This window comes from Ictidomys tridecemlineatus, chromosome 8 (assembly GCF_052094955.1).
Source record: "Ictidomys tridecemlineatus isolate mIctTri1 chromosome 8, mIctTri1.hap1, whole genome shotgun sequence".
Classification (NCBI taxonomy): domain Eukaryota; kingdom Metazoa; phylum Chordata; class Mammalia; order Rodentia; family Sciuridae; genus Ictidomys; species Ictidomys tridecemlineatus.
Genome location: NC_135484.1, coordinates 27,888,307 through 27,906,830, shown reverse-complemented (window position 1 = coordinate 27,906,830; position 18,524 = coordinate 27,888,307). Strand labels below are relative to the sequence as shown.

General features: G+C 35.4%; 1 protein-coding gene across 15 annotated transcripts in view; it reads right to left on the bottom strand.

Annotated features, from left to right (window-relative positions):
- Positions 1-3,622: 3,622 nt before the first annotated feature.
- Map7 (microtubule associated protein 7) overlaps positions 3,623-18,524 on the bottom strand; it is a 172,273-nt gene continuing 157,371 nt past the window's right edge. For all 15 annotated transcript variants that reach the window (XM_078019066.1, XM_021729438.3, XM_078019067.1 and 12 more), the window contains 4 exons: positions 18,452-18,509; positions 15,201-15,303; positions 11,431-11,654; positions 3,623-5,079 (listed from right to left, as the gene is read on the bottom strand). In XM_078019066.1, coding sequence (XP_077875192.1) covers positions 5,069-5,079; positions 11,431-11,654; positions 15,201-15,303; positions 18,452-18,509 — 396 coding nt within the window. In that variant the 3' untranslated portion in view covers positions 3,623-5,068. The remainder of the gene's footprint in view (positions 5,080-11,430; positions 11,655-15,200; positions 15,304-18,451; positions 18,510-18,524) is intronic.

The window sequence follows — 18,524 nt, the reverse complement described above, 5'->3', positions numbered from 1 at the left end:
AAATTATGTCAGAATGCCTATATAAATGTTATGTTTTCTCAACTGGATAGGTTTCAGTCTAGCTTTGTACAGAGAATTTGGTTTAAAACTGAACCATGAATTGATACATCAAAATATATTAATATATGATATTAATATACATATATTAATATATGTATATTATGTAATATATAATATATGTAATATATGTAATATACAGGTGAGTGTATATATGTACCTGGCAATATATATATGAATATTCATATAAATTTACATGATTTCCATTGATGGGCTTTTGCATTTTGATGTAGTGTTAAGATAGGGGTAGTTTTAATAATAGCCTAGGTTTATGGTTAGAAAAAACAATTATAACTGTATATTTTAATTAAAAAATGAAAGTATACTTGAAATTATCTAGCAAACCCTATATAAACGTATATGTCTTCACAATGGTTAGGTTTCAACTAGCTTTGTTCTGACCTTTAGGTTGAAAACTCTGACCTTGGTTCATACATGAAAATATATTCATATATATATTATAGGTGAGTAGAAGAAGGTACCTGGCAAAATAACTATGAATATTAATATAAATTAACAGGATTATACTTGTAGGGGCTTTTAGGTTTTGATGTAGTGTAAGCACTAGAGTAGATTTTGTGATTAGGGTTAGGGAATGAAAAGGTATAAGTGTATATTTGAATAAAAAAATACGTGAACATAGGTAGGAAAAAAATAAAATGTTTAAGTTTTCACAAGTGGATAAATTTTGATCTGATTCCTGCTGATACTTTGAATTAAAACTGGGCCATGAATTCATAGTGTATTCATGAATTCATTAATGTATTAAAAATACATTAATATTATATAATATAGGTGAGAATATAAATGTACTTGGCTAAATATCCATGAATATTAATATAAATGTGATATACATGATATACATGTAGAGGGTTTTAAGTTTTTAGGTAGTGTTAAAGATGGCAGAAGAAGGTTTAGAGGTAGGGCTAGGTAGGTTTAGGGTTAGGGAAAGAACAATTATAACTGTATATTTGAATTGAAAAATGGACATACATGTGAAATTATGTAGAAAAATCTATATAAATATATGTTTTCATAAGTGGATTGGTTTTGTTCTAGCTCATGATGCTTTAGTTTTAAAACTGGACCATGAATTCAGACATGAAAATATATTAATATATATCATATTATAGGTGAGTATGTAAATGAACCTGGCAAAATATCTATGAATATTTATATAAATGTATGTGACTATACATGTAGGTGCTTTTATGTTTTGATGTAATGTTAGAGATAGGAGTAGATTTAAGAATAATACTAGAGTTCAGGTTAGGACATTAACATCTATAACTGTATATTTGAATTACAAAATGAAAATATATGTAAAATTATGTATAAATGTGTATGTTTTCACAAGTGGATTGGTTTTGTTCTATCTCCATGCTGCTTTAGTTTTAAAATTGAGCCATAAATTAATTTATGAAAATATATTAATATGATATAAATGTACCTGATAAAATATCTATGAATATTCATATAAATGTACACAATTATATATGTAGGGGTTTTTATGTTTTGATGTACTGTTAGGGATGGAAGTAGGTTTAGGTGTAGGGCAAAGGTTAGGGTTAAGAAAAGAACATGTTTAACTAATTACTTGAATAATAAAAATACACATGAAATTATGTAGAAAAACTTACATAAATATTTTCATAAGTGAATACATTTCCTTCTGGCATCGTTGATTATTTTGTTTTAAAACTTGGCCATGGATTCATACATGAAAATATAATATATAATATTATAGTTGAGTATATAAAATGTACCAGCAAAATAATCTATGAATATTCATATAAATGTACATGATTATACATATAGTGGCTTTAACATTTCATGTAGTTTTAGGGGTGGGAGTAGGATAAGGGTTAGTGTACAAATATCTACAACTATATAATTGAATAAAAAAATGAAAATATACATGAACTTATGTGGAAAACCTATACATATGTATGTTTTCACAAATGGAAAGCTTTCCTTCTAGGTCTGTGCTGCTTTAGCTTTAAGACTGGGCCTTGGATTCATAATGAAAATATATTTATATTAATGATATTATAGGTGATTATGTAAATGTACCAGTCAAAATATCTCTGAATGTTTATGTAAACGTATATGATTATACATGCAAGATGTTTTGGTTTTCATGTAGTGTTATAGGTGGGAGTAAATTTATGGGTAAGGCTAGGTTTGGGGTTAGGAATGAACATGTGTAACCATATTTGAATAAAAAAATGAAAATATGTTGGAAAACCTATATAAATTATGTTGAAAAACATATATAAAGGTCTATGTTTTCACAAATGAATAGCCTTTGTTGTAGCTTTGTTCTGACATTTTGCTTTAAAACTGGGCCGTGGATTTATACATGAAAATATATTAACGTATATGATTTCTTAAGTGAGAATATACATGTACCTGGCAAAATATCTAGAAATATTTATATAGGTTTATAAGATTATATGTTTAAGGGCTTTTGTGTTTTTATGTAGTCTTAGAGGTAGGGGTAGGTTTAGGAGTAGGGTTAGGGTTAAGGAATGAACATATGTAACAATATATTTAAATAAAAAATTAGAATATATACAAAATTATGTAGAAAAAAACTATGTGAATATATGTTTTCACAATAAAAATGCAAAGGATAGGTGAACTTATTGGTGACTATTAAAATTTAATCTGTTATCTTTTAAAACACTTTCAGTAAAAACTCTGTGACGTAGTTGTCCATATGTCCAATATTGCTGTTGCTTCATTACTGTAAATCTTTCAGTCAAGGCACTGGTGGGATTACTCATGAGCAGAGAAGGAACTTCCCCAACCTTCCCAGAGGCCTTGCTTGCTGATAAATATTTATTCATGTGAAGGAGTTCTGTTTAGATTTGCTTTTATTTCAGGTAGTTGTGTTGTGCAAGAGGAAACATAGACTTCCCGTAATAGCTGGATTCTACCTACCATACAAACCAGTAAAGGTGAATGACTTAATTGGCCTCGACAGTCCTGAAAAGGAAACTGGAAACCATTCAATTCTTATCCCATGTTTATAATCATATTTGAACATGGCCCTTAATCTAGTGGCCTACTGGAGAATTCCTTAAGGTCAGCAGGTGAACAGATTGCTAAGTGTTAAAAAGCAAGCAATTCAGCTATTGTGAAGATCAAACTCATTCTCTGGCTCTGTTGCTTTTAACAAAGTATAGTTCAGAAATTATCACTTAAAAGACTTGATTACTCAGAAGGCATTCAGTGTGCTAATGACTACACAAGTTTAGAAATATAAATGAAAAAAAGGAAAACTTAGCTAAAAATGACTACTGCTCTAAACTGTAATTATTCTGAATACCTACCTATATGAAGCTAGAAAAATGTTATTAAGGTTAAATGAAATTGAAAACTCAGAGCATGTGCCTCTGTATACAAGCAAGGCTCCAAGTTTAATCCCCAGTACTAAAAAAAAATAAATTAAAAAAAAATAACGTAGGCCACGTGGTTATAACATGAGAACCCCAATAGTAAACTATGTCAAACACCTCACTAGTATTTTATGGTAGGCCAATACAAACAGATAAAACAATTTTGTTGAACAGATTTTTTTTTAATATAGTAACTATGTATACATGGACAACTGAGAACAGGGAAAATCCCCAAATTAATGTTTTAACAAAGTACAAGCTATTGCTAAAAATCATATGCTTGGATTTAAAAGAAATCATCCAACAGATAACAGTCTCTTAAACAGATTAACTGATCCTTCCTATAAAACCAGCACATTGTAGTGGTATAAATTTATCTTAACACTCCACATTAAAAAAAAAAAACGTGTTTCCTCTCCTTCTACATTTAGTTATTAGTTGTCTGTTACAAGGGAAAATAACATTGAATTTATATCGGCAAACAAAAGTGCAAGTTTGTACAGCGAGGCTCAGCAGCAAAAGTCAACGACAATGAAGAGTGGAAAGCTGATGGAAGCGATGCAGAACGAGGACCTCCACCGAGGTCCCTGTCCTGTGTGCCACGCACAGTCAACATGCCATCATTTTTTCATTGCTCTGAAACGAGCAAAACCAAATTCTTTTTTTATTTAAAGACATATTAAATCTTTATTTCCCCCCGCTCTCCCCCACATAATTTGTGATCAGGTAAGGCAAAGATAAGTCCCCCCATCATCGGGGACAGCAGCAACATACAAACTTCAGAAAGAGCCCTGAATCATCAGTAACATTCTCTCACGGTGACATCAGAAGGAGTGCATCTAAGAAAGAAAATCTGCAATGTTTTCACATTGTTCTAATTTATTTGATTTATCTGGAAAACTTTATAAATACATTATTTAAGAGGAAAGTAAATATTTTCTTGCTCTGAAAAAATAATGTTTTTCACATTCTAAAACTTGTTAGGATGCTTCTGTAAAAGGAGTTGTGAGAAGAATATGACAGCTGGGTTTGCAGAATGTCCATGTACAAGTTGCATTTATAAGAACCTGGTAATCTGCCTATAATTTGCCTCTACAAATAGAGCTCTTTGAAACATTTAAACAAACAGGTTTAATTTAAACTCCTTTCCTATTCACTCTACTTGTAGAGCAAAGAGGTACTTATTTTTCAAGTATTACATTGTAAAGATAATTTTTTTTGCCAATTTTATATGTTATTCTTTTAAGACCAAAATATCTATGTGAAAAATCATGCCTAATCATCCCATGTCTTTTACTGTCAAATACTCTTGTCTTTTAGAGAATGCAGAAAAATATTGATTTGCTAATAAGAAGGAGCATACCGGGAAAAGCCACTTTAAAGTACTGAAGATACGGAGCATTTCTTTCTTCCTATTGGCGAAAATTATTAGAAAAGCTATCCAGTCTGTTGTCTTTAGCTGGTTTTAATAAAGTCTTTTTCAAAATGATGGTCACGAAATCTTTAGAAAACTCGAGGAGGGGGATGCTCCTTCATGGCGTGAAAGGAATCCCATTAATTGTAGAAATTCTTACTAAATTTCTGCTTTGGTTCTTCAGAAGAAATGCTCATATAACTTCTATATGGAGAGAGAGAGAGAGAAAAAGAACAGGTTCATAGCATTCGTCTAAAACATTGAAGAATACTATAGCAATGTCTTACATTTCTAAAGTTTTACCCTGCAGTTAAATGCATTGTCTTATATAAGAACAGGCAAATACATTAGGACCACAGCCTTGTATTTAAATGAAATAGAAAAAACATACATCCTTTTCTTTAATTCAACTTAGGCTATGTCATTTACATTTCTAAACTGCATATATTGATTGCACTTTTCTAGAAGGGATTTAAACTTTTTTTTTTTTGGTCTTATATTCTTAGTACTTGATGCTTTAGGGCTCCAGACTTAAGTTGGAGGCTAAATAAATGTTGATAGTCATGATAAATAATCAGGAACATTTTATTAATCAAGATCATGGATACTGTGCTGTGTCTCCCAGAGAAGGAAGGTATAGAAAGATGAGAACAGTGAGAATGGATTTATTGATAACTCAAAAGGTGAGTCAAGGCTTAGCAAGTAAAGCAGAAAACATATGGAAATTCTGTCCTTCCCTACGAATATGTGACATGCCAGAGGAGGAAGCTGCATGGGGTTTGTTTCTACCATCACAATATTAATCAGACTGTTCCTTGAAACTTCGGAACATGAAAGACTAGGGAGAGACTTTACAAACTCCTTTCAGAGACTCTTAGAAGGTAGAGTCCAATGAAATTCTCTTCCCAAGGTCAGCCTGCTGGAGGAGAAAAGGAGATGAGCTTCATGGGAACTGAACATTGGTCTTTGCACCCTATTAAAATTTTTTGTTACAAAGATTTTTTTTTCCTACTGGGGAATTAATTTAGGGGCACTCTACCACTAAACTTCATCCAGACCTTTTTATTCAATTTTGAGAGAGGATTTGGCTAAGTTGCTCAGACCTCCAACCTTCAATCCTCCTGCCTCAGCCTCCTGAGCCTCTGGGATTACAGCCATGTGCTACCACGCCAGGTTCCCAGAAGGAATCTAACAGGCAAGCAATTTGATAAAAAATAAGTCTATACTGACCGACTACATTAAAATATTCTATATTTTTGTTGGCACAATGGTGCATGCCTATAATTCTAAAGACTCGGGAGGCTGAGATGGAGGATTCCAAGACCAGCCTCAGCAATTGAGTGAGACCTTGTTTCAAAGTCAAAAGGGCTAGGAATGTGGTTAATTGCCCTTTGGGTTCAATGCCCAGTACAAAAAAAATCTGCATTTTTAGCCAGTTCTATTCATAATAGTATAAAGAGATGCTGGTCAGCATGTGAAAGTGATCAGGGAAAAGAAGTCAACAAAATTCAGGCAGGTTTGAAAAGAGAGGGAGAGGGATCATCCCACTAATTCCTGATACTGATGGGATTGTCTGGCTGTACTATAATGATCACTATTTGATGTTAACTCATTTTTTTTAATCCTATAAAACTATTTTTCTTTTGAATTAGTGGATATTGCCAGGCATGGAGGAGCACTCCTGTAGTCCCAGTTATTCAGAAGGCTGAGGCAGCCTTCTGAATTTTAAAATTTTTTAAAATTCAGAAGGCTGATTTTAAAATCAAGGCAGGCCTCAGCAATTTAATGAGAACTCATCTCAAAATAAATAAAAAGGGCTGGAGATGTGGCTCAGTGGTGATATGCCCCTGGGTTTAATCCTCAGTACAAAAACAGAACAAAACAAAAACCACCATAAATTAGTGCACATTAATTACACAAGATAATAGGTTTCCTTGTGGCATATTCATACATGCATATAACACATTTTGATCCCTTCCACCCGAGTCCAGCTATTGTTCTTTTTGTACAAAGACTCAGGTCAAGTGTGAATCCTAGGAATAGTGTATAAAGTGCATTTTAAGCAGTTTCAACAGCAACTACAGGGATGGAAGTTCCTTGGGATCAATGTGATCTTAGTTTGGAATACTTTTCTTATTACCTAAGTCGTAATTGTCCATCACACTATTTTTAGAGACAATGATGTATGATCCAGGTTGCCAAACCCAAATAAGAAAAATAGAAAAGACATACACAGACTGAAATTGGGAAAAATCATACCATTCACTTGGACTGAGGAAGCAAGCAGGGGTTTCCGTACTCAAATCACATAAAGTAGACTTCAAGCCAAGGTTAATCAAAAGGGATAAATATGGACATTACATACTGCTCAAGGGAACCATATACCAACAAGACATAACAATCATAAATATATGTGCCCCAAACAATGGTGCAGTTATGTTCATCAAATAAACTCTTCTCAAGTTCAAGAGTCAAACTGACCACAACACAATAACTTTGGGTGACTTTAACACACCTCTTTCACCACTGGATAGATCTTCCAAACAAAAGTTGAATAAAGAAACTATAGAACTCAATAACACAATCAATAACTTAGACTTAACTGACATATATAGAATATTTCAACCTTCTCTAAATAGACCATATACTATGCCACAAAGCAACTCTTAGCAAATACAAAAAAGTAGAGATACTATCATGCATTTTATCAGATCATAATGAAATGAAATTGGAAATCAATGACAAAATAAAAAATAAAAATTTCTCCATCACCTGGAGACTAAACAATATGCTACTGAATGAACAATGAGTCACAGAAAACATCAAGGAGGAGATTAAAAAATTCTTAGAGGTAAATGAGAACATAGACACAACATATGGAAATCTCTGGGACACTATGAAAGCAGCACTAAGAGGAAAATTCATTGCATGGAGTTCATTCCTTAAAAGAAGAAAAAGTCAACAAATAAATGGCCTAACACTACAACTCAAAGCCCTAGAAAAAGAAGAACAAATCAGCAGCAAAAGCAGCAAAACAAAAAGTTGGTTCTTTGAAAAACTAAATAAAATTGATAGAACCTTAGCCATGCTAATGAAGAGAAGGAGAGAGAAAACTCAAATTACCAGTATATGTGATGAAAAAGGTAATATCACAACAGACACTACAGAAATACAGAGGATAATTAGAAATTATTTTGAAATCTATACTCTAATAAAATAGAAGACATTGAAGGCATCAACAAATTTCTTAAGTCATATGATTTGCCCAGATTGAGTCAGGAAGTTATACACAATTTAAACAGACCAATATCAAGTGAGGAAATAGAAGAAGACATCAAAAGCTTACCAACCAAGAAAAGCCTAGGACTGGATGGATATACAGCTGAGTTCTATAAGACCTTTAAAGAAGAACTAATACCAATACTCTTCAATTTATTTTAGGAAATAGAAAAAGAGGCAGTAATTCCAAACTCATTCTATGAGGCCAATATCACCCTGATCTCAAAAACCAGAAAAAGACACATCAAAAAAAGAAAACTTCAGACCATAGATGCACAAATTCTCAATAAAATTCTGGCAAATCATATACAAAAACATATCAAAAGGATTGTGCACCATGATCAAGTGGGATTCATCCCAGGGATGCAAGGTTGGTTCAATATATGGAAATCAATAAATGTAATTCATCATGTCAATAGATTTAAAGATAAGAATCATATGATCATCTCAATAAGATGCAGAAAAAACATTTGACAAAATATAGCACCCCTTTATGTTCAAACACTAGAAAAACTAGGGATAACAGGAATATATTTCAACATTGTAAAGGCTATCTATGCTAATCACTAGGCCAACATCATTCTTAATGGAGAAAATTTGAAGGCATTCCCTCTAAAAACTGGAACAAGACAGGGATGCCCTCCTTTCACCACTTCTATTCAATATAGAATAGAAGTGTTTCACTTGAAACACTGGCCAGAGTAATTATACAGATGAAAGAAATCAAAGGGATACAGATAGAAAAAAAAAAAAGAACACAAATTGGCACTATTTGCTGATGATATGATTCTATACCTAGAAGACCCTAAAAGTTCCACCAGAAAACTTCTAGAACTAGTAAATGAATTCAGCAAAGTAGCAGGATATAAAATCAACACCTATAAATCAAAGGCATTTCTGTATATTAGTGACAAATTCTCTTAAATGGAAATAAGGAAAACTACCCCACTCAAAAAAAATATATAAGATACTTGGGAATCAACATAATGAAAGAGATGAAAGATCTATACAATGAAAGCTACAGAACTCTAAAGAGAGAAATCAAAGAAGACCTTAGAAGATGGAAAGATCTACCTTGCTCTTGGATAGGCAGAATTAATATTATCAAAATGACCATACTACCAAAAGCACTATACAGACACAGAAATCATTGAATGTAATTCATCATATCAATAGACTTAAAGATAATACAATTTTGATCAAATTGGCATTCCTCATAGAAATAGAAAAAGCAATTATGAAATTCATCTGGAAAAATAAGAGACCCAGAACAGCTAAAGCAATCCTAAGCAGGAAGAGTGAAGCAGGTGGCATCATTATACCAGACCTTAAACTATACTACAGAGCAATAGTAACAAAAACAGCATGGTATTGGCACCAAAATACACTGGTAGACCAATGGTACAGAATAGAGGACACAGAGACTAACCCACAAAATTACAATTATCTTTTATTAGACAAACGTGCCAAAAACATGCACTGGAGAAAAGAGCATCTTCAACAAATGGTTCTGGGAACAGGGGAAATCCATATGGAACAAAATGAAATTAAAGCCCTCTCTCTCATCATGCACCAACTTAACTCAAAATGGATCAAGGACTTAGGAATTAGACCAGAGACTCTGCAACTAATAGAAGAAAAAGTAGGCCCTAATCTTCATCATGTGGGATGAAGACTTCTATAGCGTAAGAATTAAAACCAAGAATCAATAAATGGGATGGAATCTTCTCAGAAAAAGAAACAATCTGTGAGGTGAACAGAGAGCTCACATCCGGGAGCAAATTTTTACTCCTCACACATAAGATAGAGCAGTAATCTCTAGGATATATAAAGAACTCAAAAAGGTAAGCACCAAAAAACCCAAATAATCCAATCAACAAATGGACCAAGGACCTGAACAGACACTTCTCAGAAGAGGACATACAATCAATCAACAAGTATATGAAAAAATGCTCATCATCTCTAATAATCAAAGAAATTCAAATCAAAACTAAGATATCATCTCACTCCAGTCAGAATAGCAACTATTATGAACACAAACAACAATAAGTGTTGGAGAGGATGCGGGGGAAAAAGGTATACTCATAAACTGGTGCAGCCAATATGGAAAGCAGTTTAGAGATTCCTTGGAAATCTGGGAATGGAACCACCATTTGACCCAGCTATCCCTCTCCTCAGACCTAAAGGACTTAAAAACAGCATACTACAGGGACACATCCACATCAATGTTTATAGCAGCACAGTTCACAATAACTAAACTGTAGAGCCAACCTAGATGCCCTTCAGTGGATGAATGGATTAAAAAAATGTGGCATATATATATACAATGGAATATTACTCAGCAATAAAAGAAAATAAAATCATGGCATTTGAGGTAAATGGATGGCATTGGAGAAGAAAATGCTAAGTGAAGTTAGCCAATCCCCCCAAAACAAATGCCGAATGTTTTCTCTGACATAAGGAGGCTGACTCATAGTGGGATAGGGAGGGAGAGGAGCATGGGAGGAATAGATAAATTCTATATAGGGAAGAGGGGTGGGAGGGAAAGAGATGGGGCAAGGGATTAGCAAGGATGGTGGAATGTGATGGACATCATTATCCAAAGCACATGTATGAAGGCTCGAATTGGGTGTCCACATACCCAATAGGAAAAATTGTGGTATATATGTGTAATAAGAATTGAATGCAAAAAAACCAAAGTACATGTATAAAAGCATGAATTGGCATGAACATACTCTATATACAAAGAAAAATTGTACTCTATATGTATAATAAGAATTGTAATGCATTCTGGTGTTGTATATTTAAAAAAATAAAATCAATAAAACTAAAAAAAAAAAAAAAAGAAAAATGGCAAGAGAATATAAGGGCAGTTTCGTATCTGGAGACCTGAGAGAAAAGAAAAAAAAAAAAAAAAAAAACCCAACCTTTTCTCCAGAGGGCAGAACTAGGCTGTATGGTCTATGGGTCACGGGAAGCAGCCTTGTCTGAACAGACAGCTTGCTCTGATAGCAAGCTGCCACTGAGCTGCTGCTGTGATAAGGGGCTGGCCCAGGGACACCTGCTGGGTGCCACAGACTGGGTGGGAGGACCAGAGGAGCACTGGAAGTGGCCCAGTTCAGCTCAAAACTCAACTTCTATGGTCCACACACAGTCTTTTCCACTGTGGCTAATGCTGTCCCTTAAAGAACACAGTGTGAGACAGTGGCAGTTCATCCCCTCCTGGGTATACATTTCTGATGATTACAGACGGGAGTTGGCAGGCGGGAAGCTTACCTGCAGTCTGTTGTGTTTGAACACCATCTACCTGAGGCAGTGACCCAAGTGTCCCTTCATCATCAAAGGCCAAAATTGGATTCAAAGGAATTTCTGGGCTCTCACTGTTGGTGACATCTAATCTGGATGGTTTAGATCCAATGGGTAAGTTTATAATTTCTTCAAAATTTTCATTCTGAACAGATACTCCATTTTCATTTGGTTGTTTTTCCAAATTGGGAGTACTAGGGAATTTGAAAAGTCAAAATTCAAATGAGTTAGCATTAAAATTAGAAAATGCACATTGAAAACAAAGATTATTTTATACATATAATATTTTGATTTTACAACTATATAATAAAAAAAGACTGATGCCCATATCATTACTAATAAAATTGGTGAATAGCGACATATTTGTATTTTAAATTATTTTTAGAAATCTAGGCTGGGAGTGTAACTCGTGGTAGAGCAGTTCTCTAGCATGCAGGAGGACTTGATTTCATCCCTGGCACTATATAACAAGCAATCCTGTTTTGTTATAAAAATTATCAAATAGGATGTTTTATCAATTAGAATGAACCATCATCAACAGAAATAGATCATCATCATCATCAGTTCTGAGTGGTCAACAATTTCTGCTGAAGGCTGTTCATATTTACTTGCTCATATAGAGTAGCACCCATGCGGACCTTCACTTCAAAGATGAGAGGGTCCGAAGGCCAAGAGGATGGGTCAATGATCTGCACAAAGTCATGTAACTGTGATCTTTCAGGCTGTTAACAAGTCAGAATAGCCACTGCCAGCCCCAGCTGACTCATCAACTCCTATGCCCACCGATTCTTTCTTGTTATCAGTCAGAGGAATAATTGCTTTGAGTGACCAGCAATTAAATGTTCAGGGGACACTGTGCTCAGCAGAAACTATAAATTAAAACTGGACTTTATACTTTATAAATTTCATACTTTACAAATTTCATATTTTACATGTTAAGATCTACATATTTTATAAACTCCTCAATTCTATGGGAGAATACTGTACCATCTCAAACATAGCTCTAGAGTAAGAACTTGTCTGCTCAAGGTCATATATTTATATTTCACACGTATATATTTCATCCTTTATAAATTTCATGTTTTACAAACTTATTTTGTGAAATTAATATATATTACATATTTATTTGTAACTACACCTATATACTTCATTGATATGTATTCATATATGAATTTATTTCCTTTAAAAGCCAACCAGAATTTTGTCAATACTCTCTCTCTTCAGTTTTGTTAGGGGACTTGAAAAGAAAATGTGGCCCAAAGCCTGAGAGCCAAAGAAGTCCCAGGGGCCAGAGGTCTCACTCAGGGGTGCAGTTTGGAGATGTTTCCAGGGTAGATTTCACTGTAACAAGGGGTCTTTGTCCTAGCTGCCAATAAACTAACGTTAGGAGGACACTAGGATGTTAGGAAAAGTAACACTTCAGCCAGGCGCGGCGGCTCATGCCTATAATTCCAGCAATTCGGGAAGCTGAGGCAGGAGGATCCTGAGTTCAAAGCCAGGCTTAGCAAAAGTGAGGCACCAAGCAACTCAATGAGAACCTTGTCTCTAAATAAAATACAAAATAGGTCTGGGGATGTGGCTTAGTGGTCAAACCCTGAGTTCAACCTCCAGTACCAAAAAAAAAAAAAAAAAAAAAAAAGTAACAGTTCTCCCAGCCTGAGTTAGAAACATTCATTCGGAGGCATGGAGTTTTCCAATGAAAACAAACCCTGTCTCCATGCTTGGACATCTGTCATGTTGGATTTTTCACAGTATCACCCACATCAGGTTCAGGTTGTAGGATATTTAGTCAAGATGCTGATTAATCACAGGATCATAGGATATTTTGCTAAAGGAAATTCACTGACTCTGGCAAGTGATTTCAAGGCTGACTTGAAACTGTGATTGAAAGGGAGTATTAGTGGATATGCTTTACTTGTACTTTAAAGTCTTTAAGAGGGTTTTGCTATTTTTTTTTTTTTTTTATACTGGGGATTGAACCCAGGGCAGTTTAAACTGAGCTACAAACCCAGAATTTTGAAACAGGGTCTAAGTTGCTGAGGCTGGCTTTGTACTTGTGATCCTCCTGTCTCAGCCCTCGAATTGCTAGGATTACAAGTGTATAGAACAAGTTCCCAGCTTTAACAGGATTTTTGATATAACTATCTAAAAATTTGAGTCCTTACAGAATCAAAGAGAATGCTTATTCAGTTTTTTAAAAATTTTTTGGGGTTTTATTTTTGAGACTGGGTCTTACTGTTTTGCCCAGGCTAAACTGGAATTCCTATACTCAAGTGATCCTCCTGCCTCAGCCTTCCATGGAACAATAGGAGCTTGGCCAGATGACTTTTTAGTTGTTGTTAATTATATTATAAAAAATTGTATAGTATGTATTTTTTAATTAAGAAAACAATTTGAGAACCTTCAGTTCTCCATTGGTGGCAAACACTGGTATTACAAATGGAAATGTGCATAAAAGTTCAAAAACTCATAAAACAAGTAGATTCCAAAATTTTCAAATTTACTTTTTAAAAGTCATTGAGATAGATTTTCACCATGTTGCTGAAGCTGTCCTTGAACTTGCTATTTCTGCTTCAGTCTCCCAGGTAGATGGGATAATGTGAGATTCCAAAAATTTTAGTCAGAATTAAAAGTTTTGAATATCACTTAAAACATTTCTATTAGTTCTCTATGATTGAATATTATGGTTTGGATATGAGGTGACCACCCCCCAAAACTCCTGAGTTAAAACGCAGGAGTATTCAGAGGTGAAATGATCAGATTATGAGAGTTATAACATCATCAGTTGATCCAAGTTTGAATGGATTGACTTGGTGGTAACCACAGGCAGGTGGGGTGTGGAAGAGGCGTGTCATTGAGGATGCCCTGGAAAGGAGCATCTTCCCTGTGGCCTCTTTCCCCTCTCACCCCTCACCCTTGCTTCTGTTTTCCTGACCCTGTCATGAGCTGAGAAGCTTTCCTCTGATGAGCCCTTCCACCATGATGTGCTTGCTGCCTCATCTTGGGCCCTAAGCAATGGAGCCAAGCTGTCTATGGACTGAGACCTCTAAAACCATGAAGCTCAAATAAACTTTTCTTTCTACGTTGTTCTTGTTGGATATTTTGGTCACAGTGACGAAAAGCTGACTAACACACTAGATTTTTAGGTGCAGGGTATGATTACTTTTATTTTTCATTTTGAAACTGCTCTTATGAGCAGGTACAGTGAACTGTGCCACCTCATCAATACTCAATATATGTTGGTATAAATGCAAGAGAAAAGTAATTTTTCTTCAATCCAATCCTTCTCCTGATTCTTGTTAGTAACTGTTTAATTCATCAATAAGAAGCTCTGCTACTAATATCATAAGAAATACTGACCTCTAAATTACTTCTATTATGGACCTAACTTGCGACTCATTAGAATATTATATCTGTCTAAAATACAATTGTCATACACTTAAAGAATGTGAATATGGTCCAGATCAGGTTAACTGTATACAAAGAAAACAAATTATATCCTGTAATTTTCTATAATAATCACTAAAACCTCACTATCAAGACTCAAGAAACAAGATTTTGCCCTATCTCAGAGTTCAGAGTTACAAGCCCAACCAAAAATGAATGAGCCCAAATTAAAAGAAATTTTAGTGTTAAAACCTTGAAATTATACTGGACCCAGGAAATTCTGGTGGGGTAAGAACAGTAGTGCTTTGCTTTAATATGCTGCAATGAAAAAGGCCCCAAGTTGTTTAACTCACCTCTGCAAGGTCACCTCTAACTGATGTGAAGTGACCAAATGTGGGCTGGCTGCAGATTCTCCATTTCCTGGAGAGTTTGTCATATTTGGAAGTACAGATACCTCTGTAAGTAGCAAAGGAGATAAAGGATCACTAACAATCTAAAAATCAAACCCAGTCCTCCCAAGCCAGTCTACTTGGATTTATATCCTGACCCTGCAATTTACCAGCTGTGGAAGTTTGAGTAAATCACTTGAACTCTCTGTGCCTCAGTTTCCTCATAGATATAGTACCTAACTCATAGGCTACTGTGAGAATTAAATTTATTGATACTTGCAAAGTACTTATAATGGTGCTTAACACAGTGTAAGGGCTGAAATAAATGTTACTATTATTTTTGTTTGCACCAAGTTGGCTCTGAAGAAAAAGTCTATATTGAAACCACAGTACCTGATGAAGATAGCAGTATGGTGACTTGATAGGGCTGACAAGGAACATCTTTACTGAAGGACACAGAGCAAATCACCATGGAAATATCATAAGTACCACTTGTACAAACTCAGCTCTAGTCACACTTAGAATGATGGGGATTTCATAAATGGAAGCTCCGGTGAACTGTACCTACTTGTGCCACCTCATCAATACTCAATGTTGGGGTCCAGCTTTATATGCCTGACTTGAAAATCTGGGACAGGGTTACTTAGTCTTATATACATTCTCACAGGTCAGAGTTTCAGAGAAATCTGTGGCAGTTTATGTTTCAGCTTGATGTGAAAGAGTAACTAAAATGATTCCAAGAGAGTTATTTCACAACCTGCTACAAACTCAGTAAACTGTGAGAGGAACAAGGAGTCTGATAACTGAAGCAGAGAAGTGACTGATAATTTTAAAAATGCCAAGATTTGTAAAGCTGATGACAGGAGCCTCTGAGAGACTTCTGGTAGTCTGTGAACCCACTTGCCTATCCTAGAATTCTCTTTGTAGCACTAACACCACCTTTCAGCCCCAAGTCACATGTCAGACAAAGATATGGAAATACTTAATCCGCAAGCCTATTTTTAGCAGTTCTAACTCAAATCTAATTTACGTGAGTATTGATAAACATAGTACGTCATCGACAGGTTTAACCTCTCCTCTTGCCTTAATTCAGTCCTGGATCGAGTACAAAGAATATTGAAGGAACAGATGGAGCATCAGGAAGGTGGAAAATGAAAACAAAACCAAGGAACCTGGCCAGGTACCAACTATAGCATCAGCCCCTTAAACGATCCTGAATGTTGTCATGCGCAGACTAAATGGATCACTCTGAAGACTCCCTGGTTGCTATGCCTGCTCATAGCCTGGATCTATTGTAACCTGCGTGGAGACAGTATGCTAACATGCAATGGGGTTAATATGCAACCACCCGAACTGTTCTCCAAACAAAAATAATCAGTGCACCTACAAAAGAGCATGAAAACCCCACTACAAAACAATCGTGGCACACAAAAACTGGAAGAGCTTCTCCAGAACTAAAACCAAACACCAGTAATAGTTTACATTTGAAAACCCTTAGAGTTTACAGGGAATGTTCTTTCCCATACATTGTCTCATTTGATCTGTAATTCAGCCCTCTGAGGTACTTCTAGTCCTTCCTAAATTTTTGAACAGAAAAAGAAACTGAAGTACACCTCTAGTCCTTTCTTTTCATATAAACTTGGTAGATGAGAAAACAGGCAGACTGAGCCACAAGCTATCCACCAAGCATCTTTTTGGACAATCATGAAAAACCACCTGGAGCAGAATCGGGAGCTGGTGACCTGGGCCCAAGCTGGTCTGAGTGGGGCCTGTCACTGGAGCTTAGCATCTACAGGAACAGAAACTTTGCCTCTCTTGCTCACACTGAATCTCAGCACCCACAACAGGTCCTGGCACACAGAAGGGCTCCAAAAATGCTTGTTGCCTCTAAGGGAAGGGCCTTTGTCTCATAAGAATAATGTGGTGGTGAAACAAGGAAGCATGTGAAAGATGTGTGCCGCACAAGGCTGACTAGATCACAGCATTAAAACTGAGGCTGAGCTCATCTTCATCTAATCCATGTCTGGTTGAAAATCACCAAGAAATCAGTAAATCCAAAAATTACAGAGTGTGTGTGTGTGTGTGTGTGTGTGTGTGTGTGTGTGTGTATAAAACTTCCAAAGAACTTTCAATTAATTTAAAATTTTTACCTCATTCTGAAGTTAGAATTAAAAGAAATAACATTTAAATCCTTTCTCTGAGAACTGACATAAATATAATTTGTCAAAATGTGTAAATTTAAAGCCCTTGCTGGGGATGGAGCTCAGTGGTAGAGTGCTTGCCTAATATGCTCAAGGCCCTGGGTTCAACCCCCAACACTGTGAAGGACAAACAAAAAAACAAAACAAAAAGGAAATGTTAGAAAGACTTTTACATAAGGGGAAAAATGTATGAACTAGAGAACAGATAGACACCTAAGCTTATGTAAGTCTACTGAGTATCTCCCTCCAAATCCCCATCAACAACCCAGGAGCTGGGTGCCATGGCATACACCTGGAATCTCAGCAGCTCAGGAGGCTGAGGCAGGAGGATCTTGAGTTCAAAGCCAGCCTCAGCAACTTAGTGAGGCCTGCAACTCAGTGAGACCTAAATAAAATCTCTAAATAAAATATAAAAAAGGGCTCAGGATGTGGCTCAGTTGTTAAGTGCCCCTGGGTTCAATCCCCAGTACCAAAAAAAAAAAAAAGCCTTTGCTATGTGTGGTGGTGCACACCTGTAATTCCAGCAACCAAGGAGGCTGAAGCAGGATTGAATATTCAAGGCCAGCCTCTACAATTTAGTGAGACCCTGTCTCAAAATATAATAATAATAATAGTAGTAGTAGTAGCAGTAGTAGTGGAAAGGTCTATGGATGTAGCTCAGTGGTAAAGTTTCCCTGGGTTCAATCCTCAGTACCAAAAAAAGGAAAGAAAAAGCTATTGAGACAATTTCTTAGGTTTTTAATTACTGTTTCTTTCAGGTGGTCTTTGTAAGGGTGTAGAAGCTTTCCTTCTTTGAAAGTGTTATATCTAAGTTTCAGATTACATGTGAAAACTTTTTAAAGACATTTCTCAAAGTTTTGAAAAGCTGTTAGCCAGGAGCATGGTCTAATAAGACATAACAATATAAATTTAAATGCATGTGCAGAGTTAAGAAGCTTTTGTATATTTATGATTTAATAAAATAATTCTAAATTTTTCCCCCTTCAGCTGATTTGAATTCAATCATAGAAATACCTGTTCCTCCAGTGAGAACTCCCTTGGCTATGTCACCGTTTGTCTGATCAATGGTTTTCTACCAAAAAGAAAA